Below are 26,414 nucleotides of genomic sequence, written 5' to 3'. Positions count from 1 at the left end.
GATGTGTGACAATCAGTTGTATTTCCTGTCTGCTGCCTAAACATCTGGGATCACCCCACTGATTTCCCAGGGGAACAGGGTGACAGGCAGCAGATATGGGCCAATATACTGGACATTCTGGAGATATCTGTACAGTTGTGGGGTATGATTCTGTATGCAGCCTACTTCCACTCCCAGGATTCAGACCATGGTTGTGTCTGCTAACACTAAAACACTGTCCATCACAGGTGTGTGTGCTATATGGATATTGCTGTATATCTCTTATCTGATTACTGTGTATAATTCTCCTGTGGTGTTACATTCTGACCTTGTATTACATCACTCTTATACAGGATTTCCTAGACAGTTATATTATGTAGCAGAGTGAGGGTGACAGTGATGAATAATACCTTATTATTCAGAGCAACTGCAACACTAACAATGCCATACAATACCAAAGTAAACAGTACCAGTACAGGTTATCACTCTTTTATTTCTGGGCACAGTGTTCGTATCTGATGGACCTGTGGGAACAATGTTTGTTAGCACTACCTGACTGTTGCCACACAAAGTACCAGTTTTACATTAATATTATGCACTTACATCGCACTCTGTTACTGTGCACACTCTGGTCACAGCTTGGCAACATGGGGGTGTAGATGGGACATACTTGACTTATTACTCTCATAACAGTTTGGGGAGTTGCTAGAGTGACAGGTTTGTTCTTAAAGATGTGTGACATTCAGTTGTATTCCTTGTTTGTGGATTTCCCAGGGGGACACAGTGACAGGCAGCAGATATGGGCCAATTTACTAGACATTCTGGACATACCCGTACAGTTGTGGGGTATGATTCTGTATATAGACTACTACCACTCCCAGGATTTGAACCATGACTGTGTGTGCTAAAAACACAACAGTTCACATATCAGTTGTGTGTGCTATTTGGATTTTGTTGTCCGTCTTTTCACTGTTTTCTGTCTATGTCTCTCCCAGTTGTACTAGCTGACCTCTGCGGATTACACCAGTCATATACAGACATTTCTACACATTTGTTATTTATGTTGCATAGTGTGGGTTACAGTGCTTAACATAACAGTACTATTAATAGATTGCAACTCTACATTTCCATATGATACCGGAGTAAACACATGCAGTACAGCAGTTAGACCTTCATTGTTAGGCTATTATGCTTTTATTTACATACACCCTATATGAGACTCTTCCTGCCATATTCTCTGCTGTATGCAGTACTTGCCTTAAACAATACAGGTTTTCTACAGGCAATTGACTTACTAATGCACTTAGATTTATTTCCTATAACAGTACATGCAAGAGTATTACTAACCTGCCTCGCATCTCAACCTCTCCAAGCGATAGCCATGGGCCTCCTTGTTTGCGGCTGCGAAGGATATAAGAGGAATATTTAGCCATACCTATCCATAATATACATGAGCTGGCTATTATTAAACAGGTAGTGGAGTGATACTTACACAGAGCTGGGACCTCCCCTGTCCTCCTAGCCTGGTGGATCCACTGATTCAAGAGATCCCCCTTTTGCCGCTTCAGGTCAGCATAGTGATGCCTGACCTGCTCATGAGTTCGGGGTATGCCAGTGGCACTGGTGAGGTCACAGGCGAGACGGTCCCAGGCTTCCGCCTTGTATTGGGAACCCTGGTACTGGCCCTGCAGCAGTCGTTGCTCATGGTCTTTGACAAGGAGTTCTGTCATGACTCTGGACTCCTGGATGCCCCATTGCTGCACCCAAAAACACACTCCCTCTCCCCTTCCTGACATGGTGCCTGCAAGGGGAAGCTGCAAACAGTTATGAGATATATTCCCACCTGTTGGGTTTAAGTAGGTCCAGTTTCCCGCACTTTCCCATGATTGGATGGTTTTGAAATGGCTAAGCTATAGGCAAACCTGCTTACCTAAGGTTGGCATTGTTTAAAGGGGTATACCACTGGGAAAATTGAGTTAGCTGGCCTACACATTGCTTACACCTACTACGCTGGCCTGTGCAATTCTTACCATTGCTTATTATTTACTTTGCATTATATTTGCTTTTTGGCATTGATTTATTATTGATTACGTTACATATATATATATATATATATATATATATACATATATATATATATATATATACATATATACATATATATATATATATATATATATATATATATATATGTCTGGTATCCATGATTCATGTGTATGTACACTGTATGGGGTCCTTGTATTTAATAGGGGACTTCAACACTGTATTACAATTACACCTCACATCTGGGCTTCCTTCAGTACTCTAGTTCACATATTTATGTTGTGTAGTAGGTTATAGAACATATGGCTGTACACTGATTCCTTTCACATGTCCAGTTTGATTTTACTATAATGGAGATTTGTTTGGTGATACCTCATTCATATTTACTGCTGTAATGGCTTGGTGGTTAACTGCTATGACCCTAGTGTATAGGGTCCTGGGTTCAAGACCTGCAAGGCTGTTCATTTTGTTGCTGAGCGGAACAGCAGCTGTTGGATACAGAGTGATTAAGGCACTTTTAAGCACTTGTAAGCCAGTTTGCGTGAGGGTAAGGTATGCTAATCTTTGCTTACGTTTGCTTACAGAGGGTTAGCTTCCATATTGCTTACCCCCATGCAAATGGACTTCAGCCTGCTTACTGGTGCTTACATATGCTTACTCCTGCTTACTACTGCTTAATAGTGCTTACTCCCGCTTACCACTGCACTAATTTAGACAGTAATGTCTAATGGTTCTTGGGAAGGTGGGGGATTTGGAAGCTGTATGGAGTTATCATTCATTACAAATGTTATCGTCCATTTGTATCCCTGATTCCTATGTAAATGTACTGTATGGGGCACATGTGATTATTTGTGGACTTTGCAACATTATGACACTGACACCTCACACCTGCATTTAATGCAGTACTCCAGTTCACAAATATATGTTATTTGGTAGGTTATGCAACTAAAAATGTTGGTCATAACGTGATTTGACATGGAAAATGGAATGTAATGCAGTGGGACTCAAACCAGGAATGACTGCTTGTCAGGTGAATACTCTGCCCATTACACTATTGCTATACGGCTTGATTTGCATATATCTTGCTTTTTATCCTCTTCTGCCATTTAAGCTGCATTAACTGTAGCTAAGCGATGGACAAACCCACGCACCTACTGTTAAATGTAATCTGTTTCATACAAAAAAGTATCTTTATATTGTTTGTGTTTACTATTGCTCTTGTACACCTGGGGGGATGTTACTGGGGGTATGCGGACACCTATGAGCGGTCTCGCTCATTCTTTTTTGGCTTTCTGCTGTTCTTCATTGCAGGAGCATGTATATTCTGAGAGCTCTGCTCTCAGACATGCCCCCTGCACTCTTAACACGCTCCGTGTACGATTAGGAGCTCAGGCAGTGCGCCTTCATTAATATGCATGGCGCGCTGCCATCCTGCTCCTAAACGGCCACTTCCGTGCAGGACTAAGCTAGTCCCATACAGACGAATAGTGAATCCGGGGGTATGTTATATTATGGGAAAGAGGATACTACTGAACATGTGTTTTTAAAATGTAGAAGATTAGTAAAATTATAGGAAAAGTTATGTCAAGAAAATTTCTTTGACGATATAAAAAAAGTTGAAAAGATACATATGGATATTAAAATAGTAAACAATATGGTAAAATAAATGTTTTATATTATATGGAATGAAAGGGTAAATTAAATTATGTTTAATGGAAAATGGACTTAGGCAGCAATATTGAATAAATTCAGATGGCTGTGGAAGCAGGGGGGTCTAATGAGGATAAAAATTTGACATATTGAAGTATGAATATACATTAAGTAATAGAAGGAAGTGGAAAGTTATATATTTGTACATTTGTAAATATTTTGTAAGTAATGTTTTTTTTCTATGAATAAAGGATCCATACTCTTTTTGGATAGGTGCCATGGGATCTTTTGCATACACTTGAGCTACCATGAACTCAAGTAGATGGGACCTCAGTTTAACCTCTCATCCATAGGACAACATACTCTGGAGTGCAGCATCCCACATATGTTACTTTGCAGTGTCAACAATCCATCTACCTGGTGTGGGAATACAATCCACAGCCTTCTGCATGAAAGGAAAGTGTATTACCTATTGTGCAAGTGACACTGCTAGTGTAGATGAATACTTCAGTATGTATACAGCAATCCACTAAAACCATACAACAGGGAAAAATAATTGTTACAGCCAAAAAAGCGACCCTCGAGGAACCTAGCACAGCAGTACCCAAATAAGTCTCCAAACGCATACTTCAAAAAATATTCCAACTCCAACAAACCACTGCGTGTTCCCTCTGAACAGATGTCAGTCGTTGAACTTCAACAGACAGTTAACATCTGCACTAACAGGTTTACACCAGCCATATTTCATTAATAGTACTATGAACATTCAATTAAATAGTTCAATTCAACTTTGATCCTTTGGTGTTCTTTTGCTTAACCAATTACTTTTTAAACTTTTTAATCAGACTACTAACAGACACCTCCCACTCCTCCCCTTCCTTCTCCTCATCAGCTGAACAAGCATCACCTGTATAGCTTCCTTTGTACTAATATCAGCAATATATCTCCTTTTTCTAGCCTCACTTTCATCACTCATAAAAAATAATTCCACAGTAGGAACCCTGTTAGACTGGCCTATCACCAAAGAATACTTTACATCTATTGGAATACCATCCTTGGCCTGGGAAGAAACAGAAATTTCTGGAAAGACCTCATCCTGACACTTAACCTAAATTAGGTCCATCCCAGGAACATGTGGAATAGTGAACAACTTCCTTCTTGTATCAGTAGAAACAGAGATTTCTATCTCCACCTCATTGGAAACTTCCACCAAGGACCCCACCTGCACTTCAGGTATGTTTTTACAAGAAAAAAACACCAGTTTGTTCTCCTGTGCTTCTGGACCATCTCCTAAACAAGGTTGTCCAGCAGTTTCAACAAATGGAAAAGAGTCACCCCCCTGCCAGACAAACCAATCAATGGCTACAGCAGAGTCATCACCCACTAGACAATCAAACTAACCAGTAACTAAACAGAGTCCCACCCCACCAGATTATCAAACGAATCAACAGCTACAACAGAGTCTTCACCAAACAATCAAATCAAACTTGACCTTTTACAAATAATTTTGAACAGTTTAAAACACAGTTTTTAAGAGTATGCCCACAGAAGAAATATGTTGTACACCAGCATTGTACTCCTTTCAAGTAACCCACACCTCCCATGTGCTTGTCCAGATCTTCCTCTCATCACAACTCTTAGTAACACTATGTGCAGCAGAACATAAAGGAGAAAAATGTTATCTTACATCAGATTACAACAGTATATCAGTTTGAAACTGTGCAATCGTCTTTAAAACAGGATATTTTAACAAACTCATACTAATTTCAAGGATAAATATACACTTTGGCATGGTATTTGACTAAAAACAATTTGACAAATCTAAATTCTTAAAAGTCAGTTAAAAATTTTCATTGCCCAGCTGCGTCAAGGAACAAATGAATATCAGTTACCTTAAACACCAATGTCTTTACTAAAGAATCCACACAACATAACAATCCACCACCTTTGTAGTGTTAGCCAACATGTGGACAAGAGGTCTTTTCTTGATTAACAGACTGTCTTTCATGCTCTTCTCCACTGTTGTAGACACAGAAGTAGAACTCCTTTCTGCAGTTCCACTCAATGACTTCAGCAGACGTGCCTCTTCCAGGCCAGCAACACTGTCTGACTAGAAACAGGAAAAGAAACTTCCTCCAAAGCAGACAAACAATCTCTACCACAGAAAGAGATTGCAACTCGGGTCTGTTTGCAATAATGAGCTGCTGTAACGTCTCTGAAGGCAAACCAACTTCTTACAGCACAGTTTCTTGATAAACAAAACTTCTGTCGTGTCTGTGCAGAAACAGAAGCTGTAGTACTGAAAGTAGGTAACACACACACACACACACACACACACACACACACACACACACACACTGGAGAGGCCAAAATTTAATTTCATCCACTGATAGGAACTACCCTCCAGTACCCACTAGCAAAAAGAGTGAGAAAGTTCTTGTGTGTGCTGGCCATATTTCCCCTAGTTAGTATGAATATTTCCTTTGGTGTCAGCTTTAAAGAGTGCTCTGGCCTAGTGGGAATAACTTGGTCAACAAATAAAAAAATAAAATACATTTGTTACAGTTTTAGCTTCTGGTCCTTCCCTTAGTTGACTGCCTGAACTCTTGCAGGCTGTTTTTCCTGAACTGATACAGTTGTATTCGTGAATACGCTTCTGCTGCCCATTTAATTTATTTTTATTTTGGTTGGCTATTGTTTAGATCTCTGCAGTGTCTTTGTGATTCCAGAGTAGCAGAATTGCCAAGTTTAGAGCTCAGAGAGATTGACAAAGTTGTGGTTTCCACCCTGGTGTTAATGTCCCTTGACATAGTGTATCCATGTCACTTTGTTGATCCTTATGTCATTAGCTACTAGAAAACTTTGTTAATAATGTCTGCACACACTTAGCTTTTCAGGTTAAATTTAATTAATTTTAATTATTTTTTTAGTTAATTGTTAAGCATGTTTTGTTTGCAAATCTGTGATTTCTGTCCCTGTGCATGCAGAGAATAGGCATCACTGTGACCATTTTAGCTGGCAGTGACTATGTTACAGTACTTAATGTTGCTTTTAAGGTGTGAATCACCGATGAGAATCGTAGGCATAGTCTGCTTGAGCCTTTATAATAATTTAATTTTTTTGTAAGAGCATTCTGAGAAACTGTAGGGTGCCTGCTGGAAAATGAGATGGTTAAGAGAGAGTCTAGGATTATGATAGAGACTGAAATGAAGACAATGCAGGTACGCTTATTTGTGAAATACATCTGAAAGACCTAACATTGATGGTCTTTTTGCTTGTGGATTAAAGGTGTTTCAAGAAATGTGGAACAATGAAGGGAAGTCTGCAGCAGAGATAGTTAAAGAGAAAAATCTGGGACTAATCCAGGACCAAAAAGAACTGGAGAAGATTTGTCAGACTATTATTAAAGGGCAGCAGGAAGTGGTAAGTATTGTGGTTTTGTCTGGCTCACAGTTTTGTTATCATGATATCCATACAGAAAGTTCTATATTCAGTTGAAAAATACAGCATGGAAAGCATCTGAACTTAAAAAAAAACTCATTAGAAAATTATTTCACTGCTTTAAAGATAAATTCTTCACAGGCTGACAGAATAAGGAAATACTCTGCACCTCTGCAATTTCTGTTCACTGCTTAGTTTTTCTTCAGGTATAATGGGTTTAAAAAGTAGCAGTGGAAAGTTCTGCAGAAAAATCAAGGATGTCCTTCAGGGTAAAAGGGCTATCTTTAAAAAGAGCAGGCTGCTGCATGCTGATAGCCCAGTAGAGGGTAGTAGGTAAAGCAGTGGGAGGTAGATAGGCTTCTTCAAGTGTATACTGCCCTGATCATCTTACATTATGCTATTAAGGTGCCATTAAAAATAATTACTGTGCAGCCTCAGAAAGCAGTTCCACAATGCAAGAAAATATTCAGCACCATTTTGACATATCCAGCTTCCAAAGACTGTTAAGCTCCATCCATGCACCCAAACTGTTAGTCAGCATAAGTTGAGCTGACTAAAAGTCAGACTTGAGTGCCCAGCCTTTCAGTGCTTTCTTGCAAATAGTGAAAGGGAGGCTAAAGCCCTGAGAAGGACAATACTAGGGAAAGTAATAATGTCCACACCCTGTCATAAAAACATGTAAAAACAGGGAGATTGGAGGTTAGAAGCAGCTACTGCAACAGTGAATATTTGAATATCTGCTGTTGCATGGCATGTTTGTTTGTGCAGCTGTACTATGTTCTTCATATTGATCACTGCTGCAGTAACCTAACCTATATGGGTAGATTACCATGCCTTAGTTTGACTGTAAGGAGAAAGGGTGATGGTCCAGAAGTCCCTGGAGAATGGTCCTAGCAAAAACTGTCCTAGACCTGGAGAAGGAATCTAGTTTAGTACTTTGTAAAAATATGCACACAGAGCCAAGTTGAAAACTTTAAAAATTCAACCCATTCCAAAAAGCCACAGATGAAGCCAAGGCTCTGGTAGAATGAGCCTTGATCCTGCTTGAAATAGTTTTATGTAGGGGGTATAAGAAAGGGTAATAGCAGGAAACAAACATTTGGAAACTGACTGAATTGACATAGGTTGTTCTTTTTTTTACCTTTACAAGAAAAGAACACCAAATCAGAGATCGTGAAAGACTTTATTCTGTCAAGGTAGTACCCGAGTTATCCGTGGACATAGAAACTATGACAATTCTTATTTCCCTCGTATTAGGTTCTAGAAGAAAGTGTGTGAGATGGAAAGTTGGCTAATGGTATACTTGGATAATGCATTACTTCTTAATGAAGCCCTATCAATGTGACAAATAAGATAAGTTTGCTCCACCATAAGAGCTTGCAACTGAGATATTCTTGCAGAAGTTCAGAGCAGTTTTCCATGTCAAGAACCTTAGGTCAGCCTGATGAGCTGGTTCAGCTGGAGCAGTAGGTATTATGTTAACATCAAATTAAGGCCAAAAGGAGGAGCCACCTGAATTCTTGGAGGCTTGATATGCAACACCACTTTCAAAATCATTTTGAAGAAGGAGCAGGATCCAAGGGCAGATATGCTGAAATGGCCAACAAATTGACCTTGATTGAGGGAAAAGACACCATAGCATAGTAATTTACACAATGTAGAACCAGGGAAGCACTAGCCTTGGATCCATGCCTGTCCTTTGTTTTTCTTGGCACCAACTAAAAAACCTTTTTCATTTACTAGTATATGATTTTCTAGTAGCAGGATTTTTTGCCCCATTTAATACCTGCTGAATATCTTCATAAAAAGGTGCATGAAAAGTATAAAGATTCTGTCACCCAGGCAGGGAGTCAGCTATAATTGATATAATCTGGTTGTATCAAACACCCCTGGTCTTGTGTGAGTAGATCCAGTCTCTGACGTGCTTTCAGTAACTGTCCTGATCATTCAAAAGAAGGGTGGACCGTTGTTGCCCGAGCCAAAAAGGTGTCACCACACCGATTATTTGCGAATCCTTCTGCATCTTCAAAATGACCTTGAATGTTATTGGAAAGGGTTTAAAACTTTACATGAAAATTCCTGTCCAAGAAAAGAAAGGGAAAAGCATCTGTCTAGGTTTTCAAGGATGGGGGCCTAGAGTTTAATTTTGCCAAGTGATAGTTGAGAGTGGAGGCAAAAAAAAAAAATCCTGTGGAGGTGTTCCCAACAGTTGTGTCAAATTTTGGAAGACCCCCCCCCCCCCCTGATAGAATTTTCATTTGTGAGAGTCTGTCCTGATCCTGCTCAGCTTGTCTGCCACACCATTTTGTTCTAACTGTGTGTAATATGCATGTAGTGTGAGGTTATATTAAAAAGCTGTATACCAGGCTACCCTGGCTAGTATACATAGAGGGTAAGAACTTGTCCCCCTTGCTTGCTTATGTACCACATCACTGTGGTGTTTGTACAGTGCCTATAAAAAGTATACAAACCCCTGTTAAAAGGCAGATTTTTGTAATATAAAAAAATAAGACCACATAAATCATTTCAAAACTTTTCCCACCTGTAATGTGACCTATAACCTGTACAATTCAATTGAAAAACAAACAAAACTGTTAGGGAAAAAATATAAAAAATAAAAAACATACAATAAGCTGGTTGCATACTTTGTTGAAGCACTTTTTGATTTAATTACAGCATTCAGTCTTTTTGGGTAGAAGTCTGTCAGCATGGCACATCTTGACATGGCAATATTTGCCCATTCTCCCTTGCAAAAGTGCTCCAAATCTGTCAGATTGTGATGGCATCTCTTGTGCACAGCCCTCTTCAGGTCACCCCACAGATTTTCTATTGGATTTAGGCCTGTGCTCTGGCTGGACTATTCCAGAGCTTTAATTTTCTTTTGGTGAAGACATTATTTTGTTGATTTGGATGTATGCTTTGGGTCATTGTCATATTGAAAGGTGAAATTCCTCTTCATCTTCAGCATTCTAGCAGATCCTGAAGGTTTTGGGGCAAAAGTTACTGGTATTTGGAACTGTTCATAATTCCCTCCACCTTGAGTAAAGCCCCAGTTCCAGCTGAAAAAAAGCAACCCCAAAGCATGGTACTGCCACTACCATGCTTCACCATGGGGATGATGTTCTTTTGGTAATGCGAAGTGTTGTTTTTGTGCCAAACGTACCTTTTGGAATTGTGGCCAAAAAGTTCAACCTTGGTCTCATCAGACCATAACACATTTTCCCACATGCTTTTGGGAGACTTGATGTATTCTTTTGCAAATTATTAGCTGAGCCTGGATGTTTTTCTGTGTAAGAAAAGGCTTCCGTCTTGCAACCCTACCCCATAGTCCAGCCATATGGAAAATATGGGAGATTGTTGTCACATGTAGTACACAACCAGTACTTGCCAGAAATTCGCAGCTCCTTCAGTGTTGCTGTTGGTCTCTTGGCAGCCTCCCTGACCAGTTTTCATCTTGTCTTTTCATCAATTTTGGAGGGATGTCCAGTTCTTTGCAACATCACTGTTGTCCCATATTTTCTCTACTTTTTGATCACTGTCTTCGCTGTGTTCCATGGTATATCCAATGCTGTGGAAATGTTTTGTACCCTTCTCCTGACTGATACCTTTCAACAATGAGATCCCTTTGATGGTTTGTAAGCTCCCTGCGAACCATGGCTTTTGCTGTAGCAGGCAACTGAGTAAATTTCAGGAAAATCCTACTAGGACAGCTGAACTTTATTTGGGGTTAATCAGAGTCTCTTTAATTGATGGCAGGTGTATAGCCAAGAAGACCGAATGCTGTAATTAAATCAAAAGGTGCTTCAACAAAGCATTAGTTTAAGGGTGTGCACACTTATGCAACCAGCTTATTGTACGTTTTTTTTATTTTTTATATTTTTTTCCCTAACAGATTTGTTTGTTTTTCAGTTGAATTGTACAGGTTATAGGTCACAATAAAGATGGGAAAAGTTTTGAAATTATTTAATGTGGTCTAATTTTTTATATCACAAAAACCTGGCATTTTAACAGGGGTGTGTATGCTTTTTATATCCACTGTAAATACGTGTAAAGGTCTCAGGGAACGAAAATGAAAGAGAGTTGAGAACATATATAATTGTCAAAGTCTCTCATATTTTTGTATTTGGTCTGTTTTGTCTTTTCCAAAGAATTTACACTTTTATCCTCATAGATATTGCTACCTAGAAAAGCTGGGAGGGAGAATGGAAGACCTGTATATTAAAAAATATGGTGTCTCCAGCCAAAAATCTCACTGTTCACAAATGAAAAATATGGAAAGTGAAATGTCAGGGGATATAGTTGGTCAGACCATATAAATTACAGGTAGCAATGGATTTTTGTCATGGTGTTATGAGACTCAGAATCCTAAGGAATTCCTTTGTTGAGATAGTAGTCAATAAGTAGAAAAGTCTCAGGATTAGATTTAGATACAGATCTACTTTTCCTGTGGGGAAAAAGTTCTTTGAACTGAGGTATCCGTGAGACACCCCAGGAGAACAGATATGTGAGAGTTAGTCAGACAAAACATCTGTTTATTTTCCTATAACCCAAGTCTGTGTAGGTGATTCCTTACCCAAGTGAGAGATTCCTGTTACTTTGAAAAACACTCTGCAAGAAAGGCAAGTCGTCTTAAAAAAGGAAAAATGTGAACACCTTGCAGTCTCCAGTAGGCTATCAGCAGAGCTAAACACTTTGTATATGCCCCTAAAGCAATGGATAGGCCAGAGGGTTTTTCAGAGTAACTGATGATATTTTCCAGAGTCAGAAAACTTTAGAAACTAATGATGTGGTTCTTGCATGACGATATGGATCTTTTAAAATCTGAGGTTACTAGAAAACTCAAAAAGGAAATTAAGGGATACCAATTAGAGCTTGTTTTAAGAAGCATTTTTGAATAAAGCTCTTTTCCTAAAAGATGAGGAGAGAGCTTCTAACACCCCTTAGAGAGTACAAGCTCCATGACAGGAGGTAAAAGAAAAGTTAAATCTGGCAAGTGGGTGGAATCCCTCAAAAGGATGAAGAGACTCCCCCACCTCAGGGGAAGCCAATATCTGTCAGCATGGGAGGACATAGTCAAAAGACCATGTTGCTTGGCCAAGGATGGGCTGCCCCCCCCCCCCCAGGCTTTCAGGTATTGGCTAAAACTTGATCCACTCCCTTAGAGCCTTTTTTAGGCAGTGCCAAAAAAAAAGAAAATAAAGCTACCAGCATAGTGAAGAAGTCTACAAACAACCTTAAGGAGCTACTGCTCAGTGCTCGGAGCCTAAGTAAAATACTCCACACCATTCAAGACTTCCCTCACTCTGGAGAATGTAGACATATGTGCTGTGACTGAGACCTGGTTTAAAGCCATAGAAACTACTCAAGAAGTGGGTGGGAGGATGGCATAATGGTTAAGGTGTTTACCTTAAAGACACAAGGTGCAGGGTTTGATTCTCACATGGGGTAATTGGCTAGGCTTGAAATGGCCCACAAGGGTAGTTAGCCTAGTACTAATCTATGAATCTATAAGATTGCAGTGCCTTCCACACATTTAGACCAATAACAGCACAGACTGGGGACTTCCAAGATGGCTGCACATTGAGTAACAGCTTAATTTTAGCTGTCCCAGTGTGGAAACAGAAACTCAGAAGATAGAGCCAGCGGACTTATATTTCTGGGTAAATCTCAGTAACTGGCTCAGTGCCTGGATGCCAAAAAAAAAGAAATACCGTGACTGGGAATAGTTCTGCAACTGTTCAGCAAACAAAGCAGTTCAAGCTCCAGACATGACTTCCAGTAACCTAGAGGAAAATATAAGGCAGCTGCACTCGGACCTGATTAAAATAAACAAAACACTGATGGAGAATATGAACTCAAATAACAAAAAATGCTGGAAAAAATATAAATAATCTGTCAACAGATATTCATATGAGGTGATAAAACTGCAAACATAAGAGGTTGAAATGAAGAAAAGACTGGTTGAATATGGGACTGCACAAGAAGAGATGTTTAAAAAAATAATAGAATTGGAGGACAGAGTATGTAGGGAACACTTGAGATTTTCTGCTGTACTAGAGAAGCTGGAAGGAACAGACTGTATTAATTTTTATGAAAGCACAAATAAGCAACTGGACTAGTATTCCACAGCAGGAGTTTTTAACTGAAGGGGTACATTGTGTGTATGCTCTAAACCTGGCTATGAGAAAGCAATCTAGACCTTTAATAGCAAAGATGCAATCGTACCAGCAGAAGGAGTTGATTCTGACAAAACCATAGCAGAAAGACAAAGTACTAAAAGTGGGAGACAGTAGAGTGTTTGTGGAGAATGATTACCACTGTACACCAGGCAGAAGAGGAGTAAATTTATTCCACTATTCAGGGAATGTTGAGAAGTAGGTATGAGATTCAAACTGCTGTACCCAGCTATCTTAAAAATATTCTTTCCTGGAGGGACAAAATCATTTTTTGATGCAAAACATGCTAAGGAGGAAATACAAAAGTTTGTCCAACAAAAAGTGAGCTGTGAAACAGAAGGAGATACTGCTACTTGTTTTTCTGGTAATAAAGACCACAAAGAGACTGTGCCAGTAATAATATTTCCAGTATTTCAATGTAAAATGCTTAAGAGAAGGAAAAAAATCACAGTAGTTGACTAGAAGAATCGAGAGTATGCTGAAAATGAAGCAGAGACAGGATTTCGAAGATGGAGATGAACAGGAATAAAACCAGTAACTTGGAAATTGGCAAATGTGAGATTACAGAGCAGTAATTATATTTGTAAAACAGGACAGAACAAGAAAATTTGGAAATATTAGACTTTTTTACTTTGTTAAACTTTAGGGGACTCTAAAGCGTATGCCCTACTTCATGTCATTAATATTTGGAAAATACTTAGGAGAGGGGAAGAGGAGGGTGAAAGTTAACTAAGTAAAACAATTTTTTTTTCTTAATATCAGTATTGTTGTAGTGCATGATTTTCTTTGCATGCTATAAAGTAAAGTTTTCTCAGTTATTTTAAGTGTAATTAGGATACTAATGTAAATGGGCACTCCTGTTTTATGTGTTTATTTATTTATTTTTCTTTCTCTTCTTCTCCTTATTCAGTTTTCAGGTCAAAATAGCATGACAAAAAAGAAAAAGAAAATTTGATGTACTTTTTCTCATTCTTGCACAGGAAAATTACTGGATTAAGGCCCTTAGCCTGATCTAGTAACAAGTTTTAAGAGAAAGCAAGTAAGTGAAAAAGAAGAATGAATATTACAAAGCTTTTTTTCTAGCAAATAAATGTATACTATTAGTAGCAACTTTGTATCTGGTCCTCATGTCTCCATGGAGACAATCTGATAAAGAGAAATGACTAGGAGATGATGTTTTCTGAAATCTTTCAAGTGTTTTCCTATGTGGGAGAGCTATAAAGATCAGACAAAACCAGACAACACAGGCTGTACCATGTGTTTTAGCATGGATAACCTTTCTTTTAGGTCAGTCCAAGCCTGTGAGTATAGCTGTCAGTTTGGGACACTTGTTCCTATTAGGAGAGTAAACTTCAATATTTGAATATGTGCATAGTTTTGTGGGTTAGTATTAAGTTAATAGGTTTTAGGGGAGTACTGGGGGTGTTTCTGTTTGAGGACTTTCAATAAAACAAAAAGTTTTGTAAGATGTGATATAGACTCAAATGGATATGACAAGAAACAACTGTATAAAAGATCAACCTGCCAGTGTGTGCATGTACTACAAAAGCTGGAACTAGATACTTAACAAAAAAGCTGTTACACAGAAAAGGTGGGAACAGTAAGTTTTAACAAATGATGCTTTTTGCAATGTCTTTAAATGTCAATGGTCTCACAGATAAATACAAAAAAGGAGTACTGAACTATATTAAAAAAATGTAGAGTGCAAATAGCTATGCTACAGAACACACACTTGGAAAGAAGTCAACATGTGAATTTAATAAATGTTTTCAGGATGGTTATTCAGAAAAGCACTTGTGACAAAGGAAAAGAGGAGTATTTATATTAATTGCAAGAGGAACTCCAATAGTGATAGAAGAGGATAAACAAGATAATGGTAGATCTGTAGTACTAAGGGGCTACTGGCAAGGGAGGAGCATTATGCTGGTATGTATTATATTCCACCTAAAACTGCTGGAAAGGAGCTTAGGAGCTTAAGAAAATTCTGGGAGAAGTAATCACCTTTCACAAGGAATATTACTTATAGGTGGGGACTGGAAGTTGATTTGCAGCCAGTGAAGATTTGCCTGGGGGGCCCAGAAGGGAAAGTATAACAAAGGAGGGTAGAATCTTGAAGAAATTTATGAAAATGTTTGACATGGAAGACATGAATTCAGTACTAGGAGTTCAAAGTGAATTTATATATTATTCCCCAAGACATAAAAACTGGGCTAGGATAGACATAATTTATATTTCACAGGAACATGTGCATTTAATTGAAACTCTTGAAATGCACCAAATTGCTTTTTCAGATTATGTGCCAATAATAACTAAGTAAAAACACAGGGTACTGAAATAAAAATGAGACACAGGCACTTTCCCACCTATCTGTTGAAAAGAGGAATTTAAGGAATGGGTAGTGGAAATTATTCAGGAGCTATAAGAGAAGACAGAAACTAGGGAGTGGGATAAAATTAAAGTGGAGTTGAAATATAAGTTGGGAATAAAAGAAAGAGAGCGATGGTTAAGAAGTAACAGGAATTATTTAGAGGGACTGACAGATGGTAAGATATTGCAGAACAGGGGGAATCTCACTGAACAAGAAGAGGATCAACTGCAGAATGTTAAGCAGAAAATAAGGGATTACCTTAATAATATGCATGAGTTTAGAAAGATTTCTGTTAAGCAACTGTCTTTTGATAACTGTAGAGCACAAAAACTTTTAGCACAATGACTCAGGCAACAGAAAGTAGAAAGGGCTGTCGTCAAGCTTAGGGGCCTTATAACAAGGAAGATAAAATGAGATCCTGTAGAGGTACTGGAAATATTTTGGAAACTCTGTGAAATTTGTATAAAGCAGAGAAATATGGAAATCAAGAAAAGGTTTAAATGGAAATGTTTATGGAAGAATTAAATATGCCAAGGTTAGTGCTAGATGAGGCTCAATTACTAACAGGATAGGAGGAGATAAAGTCGGTGATGTATGACCAATCCACAGGAAAGTCCCCAGGAATAGATGGTACTGCTGTGGATGTTTGGAAGCTAGTTGGGGAAAAAAGTGATAAAGATCTAGAAGGTTTTGTTTAACAGTATTTTAAGAGGACAAGAAGTACCAACATCTTGGAAGAAAGCAGTGGTGGCTGTAATACCTAAAGAAGGTGAAGACCCAACAAATCCAGCTTCATACAGGCCTGTTTCAATCCTAAACCATGAATATAAAGTGTTTATGTCTGTAATGGCTAAAAGAATGCCAAATGTGATGGCAGAATTGATAAATATAGATCAGTGTGTTTTTTTAGAGGGGAGGCAAACATTTGACAACATTAACAGAACATTGATGATCCAGAGAGAAGCAGAATGTAAGAAAATACTGCTGTTGTTTGTGGGTCTTCATGCAGAGAATGCATTTGACAGAGTAAGCTGGGATTTGGGCAATGGAAGCATTTGCATTCCCTGATAAAATTATAAGGTTGATTAGGAGCATATATGAGGGATCAGAGGTGAAAATTAAAGTGGGTGGGTTCCTCTGTATACTTTCTGCTTGAGCAGAGGAACCAGGCAGTGGTGTCCTCTTTCCCCTTTGTTATTTGTATTACATTTAGAACCAAAGGCAACTAAAGTAAGGGACTCAGAAGTTCAAGGGTATAATTGGTATGGTAGTCAAGAAAAGCTGGATCTATTTGCAGATGATATTATTTTATACCTGATAGCACAAAAGCAGTAACTGTAAATTATGTACCCACACACAAATTGGTTCAGCAATATCCATATTTATGGGGAAATGTTAAAATGAAGTACTTAGGAGTATGGATTAAAATGATTCCAGTGTGACAGCTAAGGATATGTGGGAAGAGACTAAACAAAAGATAATAGAAAAAACAAGAAATTGGAAGCTCTGTTACATGGATAGTAAGATAAAAACAGTTAAAATGTTTTTAGTCCTTTCAGTCCTTTTAGTCCTATACCCAGGTTAGGCATATTTTTATCAACCAGAGGAGAAGTTGTGGATAGCAATTAATAAAGATCTGAAGGATTTTATATGGGAGGGGAAGACAGGAATACTCAAGTGGGATGAGCTGATTCTTCCAATAGAACAAGGAAGATTGGGATTACCCGATTTGAAGGGGTATTTCAGAGCTACACAGTTAAGGCTCCTATACATAGCACAAGCAGAAAACTATAATTCAAAGTGAAAAGGGATGATGAAGGGATGATGATGAAACAGGGGGGAAGCTCAAGAAACATGGAGAGACTGGGATTTTGGATGCAGATCTTTAAGGAGAATAACAATAATCATACAGAATATTATATTCATAAAGTAGTGAAAAGTATTCTAAGATCTAAGCCTCCTTAGGAATAGCGAAAGGAGATTCTGCCTATAGGGATGACTTGTAATTAGGGATACAGGCAAGAGGCGGCTGGAATTTACTGGAGAAAACTGGCAAAGGAGCCAAGGTATTGGGGGCAAATAACTATAGAAGAAAAGGTAATAGAATGGGAAGACGCCAAGAATTTATTTGGACTACATGTTAGAGATTGCCTTCCCTATCAAGGATTGATATCAGAGTATAGTTAAAGAGGAAGAAATAGAGGGTCCTAAACGAAAGACCAGCACAGGTAGAGATTTAGTAGACTCTAAAACAGAAGCTGCTGTTAAAAAATGAATAATTAGTATAGCATATAAAATATTGCATGATAACTGTAATAATCAGTCAGAGGATGATAGAAAGTACTGGGAAGGGAGATTGGACAAAGGATGTTAGAAAGGATTGGGAACAGAGATTGGATAAGCAATTCACAATGAAGCGATGTGGGGATATATGTACGTCTTCCAAATATTCAACAAAAATCTAGAAGATTTAGGATTGTTGTGCAAATTGGTATATCTATGGAATTGATATTTCGGAGCTGTAATACAGAATCAAATTGCCTAGACATAGTAAGACCTTGTTGAGTCTAATTATGGCTTCCAAAAAAGCAATTACTAGAAAATGGAAATCAAAGTCTAAACCAACTGTACTAGAAGTAGTGAATATAGTAAAAGAGGTAAAACAATTCGAAGTAGGACCTTTAGAAAAGGGTAGGAACTAATTAATTAGAAAAAAATGGGAATTGTGGGAACAGTGCATACAGGGGAAGAATGAGGTTTAAAAGAAGGCAGGATTTGAATGAGCTTCATAATGTTTGTCTGGCAATGACTGGGTAGATTGTAAGTGATGTATAATGTTTGCAACTTAAGTTACGTTAGTATGGTTTGTGATGTATAATGCTTGCAGCAAAGATTGTCACTATGGTTTGTTTTCATTTATCTGAAAGTATGATTGCCTATGTCATAAGTGATAATTTAATAAAGATGTTTCTTGTTTAAAAAAAATAGCAGACACTGGGGCCAAAGGTGGAGGTGCCTCATTCTACATTAGCAACAAACATGTCTGTGTTGCTTAACCTGGATGATATCATGGAGCTCATCCACTTGCAAGTGACTGCAGATAAGGTCCCTCACCATATCATGGCTAGCTACAGGTCACCATCTATGCCTCTAGAATCTCACAACTCTTATCTAAACTTACTAGAGGCACTCACCCTTCAACTAAACACCCTATTTATGGGTGACTTTAACTGCCCCTGCTATAGATTGGGAGGAGTACACTGCCTCAGTTTCACACAACGCTTGCTGGACTTTGCTGGACTTTATTAACATAAACACCATGGATCAGATACTGTATGCTCCAAATTGAGGATCAAACATACTGGATATAGTAGTCATCAATATGGGAAAATGTTGCACCCCCTCAGCTGCACAACCACCATTGTGTCACATTCTCGGATCACAAAGCTGTCTGAAGTAAAGATCAACCAGAAAATCCAGCTAAACTGTAACAGTTAGGAACTATGTAAAGGCAAACACACTACATCCTACTAAATGACAATTTTCTAGAATTCAAGGCTGCCCTCAACCCCAACAACCAGGCTACCTATGCAGAATTATTCATAGAATAATAGAAGCTGCCATACCTACCAGAAATAACCCCAAAATAAACACTAAAAATATACCCCACAGATGGAATCCTCACCCATACAGGGTACATAATAAAAGAAGAAAACATATGGCCAAAATCAGGAAGAGCAACTCCCTTAAAGACAAGTGCTCTCTTATACAACTAAACAAGCAGCCAGGAGGTCTAATTAAGTCGAACAAGGCCAACTACGAGGACAGAATAACCCCACAGGCTAAGGACAATCAGAAAGGTACCTTCAGCTATGTCCGGAACCTTAGAGGTAACACACAGCAGCAAGCTTAACTGGTTTTGAATGGTTTCACCTTCACCGTTCAGGGTGACACAGCAAATCTACTGGCTGATAAATTCAGCTCCACCAGCTGAAATCCCCTTCAAGATATTTTCCCCATCAACTAGCAGAGACCAGGTGCTGGCAACATTTGCTAAAGACAAGAGCACTGCCTCCATATGTACTGACAACATCCCCAGTTGCCTCCTGAACATTCTATAACATAACCTATCAGGGACACTTGAAGCACTCTTCAACTAAAGCCTTGAAACAGGCTAAATTCCAAGTGAATGGAGGACTACAACAGTCGCCCCCACCTCTGATAAGGGCAGACCATCAAAACACCCATCTGTCTAACAAGCCTGTTATGCAAAACCATAGAATGAATTTGCATGAAAATGATAAACAAGGACATTGGCAACCTACAAACAGGGGACCCATCCTAATTTGACTTTGGCTTGTTAAGGGAATGTCATGCCTAAATTAACCTGATAGATTTCTTTGAGAGGGTCACCAAGGCAATGGATGAGGGTAAAACAGTGCATACTGCGTATCTTAACCTGGCCAAGGCATTTGATACAATACCCTACTCGAGCATTGTTGAAAAGCTCTCTGAGCTAGGTGAAAATCCTTACATTACTTGCTGGATTGCCGGCTGTCTCACAAACAGAACCCAAGAAGTCAGGATCAGTGAGACAACCTCCACCAATAGATCAGTCCAATAAAGTACCCTAGAACTCTGTGCTAGGCCCACTTCTGTTTGGCATCTATTTCTCATACATCAAAGCTAGCATTCAAGGCCTTTGGCTCACCAGACTTGCAGATGACTGTAAACTGGGAGCTATTATAGATTCTCCTTAAGACACTAGTGTCTTGAAAGTGGGTTTAAAACAGACTAATGACTGGTGACAAAGCCATTGCCTAAAACTCAGTGCCGTAAATTGCATTATAATGCCCTTTGGGAAACCATCAACTGAAGTTAATTACTCCAGCGATAAAACACCCTTAAGAGTTGACCCAGTAGTAAGGGATCTGAACGTGTAGAAAGCGATCTGACCTTTGACCAACATGTAGCTAATAAGAAAATTCTTCTGTGTCACCCAACTTGTAGGTAAGGGTATGGCATCCAGGTCCAAGGAAGTTATAGTACCACACAACTCTGCCCTTATTAGATCTATCATTGAATACAGTGCCCCCTTTGGCATATTTGTAACCAGACACTTAGAACAGTTGGAATGCCCACAAAGGTGTCTCACCAGGAGAATTCAGGGCATGAATATCCTATCCTTCACTGATCGCCTAAAGGCACTGACTCTGTATTCAGTCTCCTACAGGCTGCTGAGAAGAGATTTTTGCCTGGCTTACAGGGCTTCTTCAGAACCAGCCTTGATGGATCTGTTGCACATGTGAAAATAGATAGCGCCAAAAACACTAGCTCTAGGGATCTGAATTTCGCTTGTGACATAAACAGATCATGCTGGAGAGACAGATGTGTCCCAAAGGATCCCTGCACTATGGAATAGGCTCTCCATCCATGTAAAACAGAATTCATCCCTAACACTATTCAAACAAAACCTTGACAATTGAATGAGATATTGTAGATTTACCCCCAGTCAATAAGAAAAGTATTATCCTAACACACTCGCATACAAATGCTTAGTTACCACCCTACTAACATACCACCCATATAGATACCTATGACACTCAGTGCAGCTAGGCTTGTATGGGCCCTAGTGGTCATTAGCCTAGTGACAGCCTATGAACCTAAAAAGTATCCCTCCTATTCTCCAAAGAAGCAAGCATAAACATGTGAGTTTGACAGAGTGAGAATTCTGCAGAAGAATATACCTTTTCCCTTAAATGTATCATAAGCCTTTCCATTCTTGTCAAAAGGAGAGGTAATAGTATTAACCAAATGTTTAGCAGACGCTGGGTTCAAAAAAGCAATTAGCTATAAGATTATAAGATATCATAAAGATGTCATAAAATTTCATCATGTTGCTTTCTTGTTTTAAAATTGTATTGTACAGCACTGTATAATATGTGTTTCTTTGGGTCCTAGTCTTATTATCAAAAGTACATTTCATCAAAATGTACATCATCAAACTCACTTTCGCAAAAGTGTATTTTATCGAAAATGCACTTTCCCTGAAAGGTAACTAAGCAAACAGTTGTTTGCATGTAGATTTAGTTGTACATCAACATGTACTGTTGATTGTACAACTAAGCAAACTGTTGCTTAGATCGTGGAACAGTGGGGATAAGGGATTATTCCCCTTTTCCCCACTGTAGTGCGATCTCGGAGTGAGAATATTAAAGTGGCGGGTGGAGGGTGCAGGGGGCTTGCCACCTGCATAAACGTGAGTACTGTTTTATTTTTTTTAGTTTTTTGGCATGTTTATTTTTCTTTTTTTTTTTTTTTTGTGAAAATTATTTTTTGACTTCAGCACTTTCGCAAAAGTGAGTTCGATGTACATTTCGATTAAACGTACTTTTGATGGATCAACATAGATCCGTTTCTTTTACACTTTGTGCAGTTATCGTGGCATTGTATCATTTTCAAGAGGTTAACAAGTGTAATCTTAAACTGTAAATTGTGTTTTCGTACTGGAGCTTTTCTTCCTGTGCTTGTGCTGAAAAGGGGTCTTTTTAGGCCCAGTCACACATTGATATTAAACAAATACCAATAAATAAATTAAAAACAATAAACACCTGCTGAGTCTGATGTGAAATGAGCATAGAGTGATAATCTTTATATAGTATATCTGCTTTCTAGTGGATAGCAGGCTGGGACAAAAAACATCCTCCAAAACAGAAGGAAAAGGAGGAATTGGAGAATGTTCTTGAAATTCTGATTGTAACAAATCACAATACTTCCTGTGGAACATAGAAGCATCACTGTTTTCCCACTGGAAAATCTGTTCGTACCTTGACTTAAGAATGGGGCCCATTCCTGTCATATTATTAGAAATACAAAACACTTAAAGAAATTAAATAGAGAAAATCTATTTCATTATGGAAATAGATAAAGAGAATTCTCCAGAGGGACTGACCAAAGCCACACTCTTCAGAATCGGATTTGTGGAGACAAAACGTAATCATTTAGAGGTTCAGTCTCTTGAACCTCTTCAGAAAATGAAGAATCCCTTTTTCTTTTATCAGAAATAACCATATAGGAGGGGTCAAGAACCTGCACTAAACTCTGTGTTAAGCCCCCAAAATAAGTCCTGTTAAGAGAAATTAAGACAGAAGACATATATGTTTACATTTTTGTTTCTTTTCAACTGAAATTTCTGAGGAAACAGACCCAGTACTGACAACAAAGTCCTCCCTAGGGATAGATGCAACTTTCTGCTTAGACAGACAGGCATTTTTTGCCCCTTCTCCCAAGATGACAAGTGTGTCTCACCCTTGCCTGCAAGGGTTCTCTAGCAGCTGCAGAGGATGTGTCTAACCCCGATCCATGGTGGCTGTGAGACTACACCAGTGGGTTCCAAGGGGAAGATAAGTGGTCTGTGGAGCCAGCTTTGGCCACAGCAGAGTCACTTCACTGTCTGCAACTGAGGCACTTTAGCAGCCCACTGTGGTGGCAAAGGTTATTTAACATTTTTTTTTTTTTTAGTAGCTTGAAAAAGAAAGAACCAAGGAAACCAGTAGGTTGTTCCATGGTTAAGCCAAAAAAAAAAAAGATCCCGATTCCTAGAGAAGCCTGGCAGCAATAGTCAGTAAAACAGGCAAGTTGTGAAAAAGTAACTTTTTCCCTTGTTAATATTTTGTAAAAAAGTACAATTTCAGTCATAAAATGTAGAGTGAAAGTCCCCCTTCCCCACTTCCGGAAAGGAACTTATCTGCCCTGCAATGGACCAGCATTAGTTGACTGTTGATCCTCATAAGCCAGAAGAGGAGCTCTCTCTTCAGCTGTGAAGGACCTGTTGCCCAAACTTGTCTTTTATTCAGCTCATCTTGAGCTGGCTAACTGGGCACATGAAATGTGCCTTTAAGCTTTGGAAGCTGGCTGGCTGGCTGGCTGTTACATCCTTAACAGGATATAACCCATATAGATTAGACTGCTGCAGTGGTGATCCATATGATGAACATCATTGTGTGATGAATGCTGCTTTACAGCAGGAAAAAATAATCTTAAACAGTAGCTGCTGAAAGTGGAAACAAAAATGCTTCTTTGGTCAGCTTTGGTATCATGGATGGATAAAAGCCTTATTAAAGCCCAGTGACTCAGTATTCATTAGCTGCACAGATGACTGACAGAAATGGCAGGAAGGATAGGCGTGTCCGTTCCTGGGTGGGTGGAGTAGAATGAGCTACGTTTTACATAAGTCCCGTGGTGGAGGAGCTTGGATGCAAATACATGTCCTGGGGTAGTTGTTAGATTCATCAAGCCATCGGTGGGTGATAGTGCTCAAGGTGCATATGTGAGAGTGTGTGGTCACATGGGAAAGGTGTTGAGGGCCTCCACAGTAATGTGACTTATGTGTCTGTTCCCAGGCATGGGGGTTGGGCCATTGTAAATTCTGTTGTGGGACACAATACACCATTATGTCTGGTTGAATGCTGACCCCATCAGAACGGCTCTTGGATCAGCACTTAGGAAAGTCTCAGTGTTCAGAGAATGAATAGTTAGGTCATTTCCAGCTTGTGGGAGGGATGTTTGATAGTCAGCAGGAACCAGGTCAGAAATGACAGAGAAAAAAGTATGCTTCCTTTAATTTTCCCTCATGTTCTAATGCCCGCATTATACTTTTCAGAGTTGTAGGTGAGCGTCAGCATGTCCTATCACAGAACAAGGCATTAGTTCATCATAACTTGTACATACATACCTACAGGCAATTTGAAAGAGTTCAAGTTCAACTAAGGCATGTCTTTAGCTTGTGGGAGAAAACCAGACCACCTGGTAAAAGCTAACCAGCACATGCTGACTCCACACACAAGGAAACCCAGCTGAGAACTAATTGCTGTCCCTTTGCACTGCTAACTGCAGCACTTCTGTACTACTTCATTTATTAGTTCAAAAGAAAAATGTATGAATGTGTGTGGAAAGGTAAAAAAATAGCTATGTCAAATGAAATAAAAGTGTACATATCAAGCCTTGTTTTTCTGCTGCTGATGATGATGCACCTTTACTTCATCAGAATGTATAAACCCAGCTGTATCAATCACAACACTGAAAATAATGCAGAATCAGTTATATCTAGGTAGTCTTTAAGTACCTTTAGAGGTTAGTAACTTAGATTCTGCACTGTATTTAAGAGAGTAACATTTTTGAGGACTGAGTGAGGGGAGATGATAACAGATGTAACCACACCTCTCAGCTGTACAGATTTTCGCGTGATATTTTTGACCTGTTGCTTATAAAATTGTGGTTTTCTGGCAAATCATTGCCAAATCATTGAGGGCTGAAGTCAAAAAATAATGGCAGTCGTTTGAGATTCAGACTCCATACCCTTCAGAAAATTCATACTAATGCAAAACCTGTTATTCTGTCAACTCTCTACATTTGTGACAGCAATATTTAAAAATGGTCCCTATTTTAGGGGCTTTGTCCCCCAATTGGTTATGGCTGTGTACAGATTTCTTGCTGTAAGAGGTTGAGAGCTAAGGATGTAACTGTTCATTAAATATGCTACTTATCTGTGGAAATCTCGATGAAAACATTTTCCAGCTCAGAGAGCCAAAAGGGAGATGCAGTCTGCTATGTTTTTCTGAATTAATAACTCAACTAGTAGTATTAATGTCACTTCTGTAACATGTTTCAGGTGCTGATTTGTATTTCCTATAATTTAATTGTACAATTAATCAGAATTAAGTAATTAAATACAACTTCAGCTGTGGCAAAAGTAATGTTTATTTTTTGTCAGATACTTCTTTATTTGAAGGTATTTCATGCATATATCCCTCTTTCCCTATACCTTTGACTGCAGGTTTCAGAATACAGGAAAGGGAATAAAAAAGTTCTGAATAAACTAATTGGGCTTGTCCAAAAAGCCACACAAGGTCGGGCGGATCCTGTTGTAGTCAAGGCAATCTTGGAAGAAGCGTTGTCCTGATTGATTGCTGCACAATGGAAGTAACCTCAGAGAATGCACTGCCTCTGTACAGTTGTGTGTCTGTTCATAAAGTGAACTGATTGGCTATATGAAGATGTCCCCCCTAACCCTCCACACGAGGTGAAACATCCAAGCTCTGCTTTATTAACTAAAAATATAATAGAATGCGAATTACCTTAAAAGGGTATTGATTGATGTATAAAAAACCTGAGCTAAGTTTGTCTTGAGTGTTTTTCCACTTTGCAAGAATAGTCATCTGAAAATGTGTATTTTCTGTGTTGTAGCAGAATGTCTGAACTGTGTACTTGCAGTAATAGCCTTGTGCTAACTGCCTAGACCTTTTGTACAATGAAAGTGCCCTAATGGAAGTGCTTGTGCTTAGCATTGTTCAGCGTGTGTTTATGTGAGCTATAATGCTTGTGAAAGTCTCAAATAAAATCTGGAATAGCTGTGTATTTTTTCTGAGGCAATTTGCACTTTAAATAGGAAAATGAATATGAATTATGTGATATATCCAAATAGTTATTAACACTTGCTGGGAGTTGTACATCATTTGTTCCTGTTTAACTAGCTGGAAAGAATTTCATATTTCAGGCTTTTCTAGACTGTAAAATGTTGTTGTTGTGTCTTTCGGCTTTTCCCGGTTAGGGGTCGCCACAGCAAAACTCCGGTCCGCTAATGATTGGCAGTAGATTTTTGCATGCCGAGTTGCCAGCTCTGACGCACAACCTTCAACGAAGGTACGCTCATTCACACATGTCTCCACACAGAAGACGCTCTAGCTGAGAATCGAACA

General features: G+C 38.9%; 1 protein-coding gene across 1 annotated transcript in view; it reads left to right on the top strand.

Moving 5' to 3' along the window:
* The window catches only part of GATB (glutamyl-tRNA amidotransferase subunit B), a 677,264-nt gene extending 651,193 nt beyond the window's left edge, over nt 1-26,071 (top strand). Inside the window, exons 12-13 of the mRNA XM_044062037.1 lie at nt 6,961-7,095; nt 25,493-26,071. Coding sequence (XP_043917972.1) covers nt 6,961-7,095; nt 25,493-25,618 — 261 coding nt within the window. The 3' untranslated portion in view covers nt 25,619-26,071. The remainder of the gene's footprint in view (nt 1-6,960; nt 7,096-25,492) is intronic.
* The last annotated feature ends 343 nt before the right edge of the window (nt 26,072-26,414 follow it).

This window comes from Protopterus annectens, chromosome 2.part1 (assembly GCF_019279795.1).
Source record: "Protopterus annectens isolate FY-2018-M chromosome 2.part1, PAN1.0, whole genome shotgun sequence".
Classification (NCBI taxonomy): domain Eukaryota; kingdom Metazoa; phylum Chordata; order Ceratodontiformes; family Protopteridae; genus Protopterus; species Protopterus annectens.
This window is presented reverse-complemented; position numbering and strand designations above follow the sequence as displayed.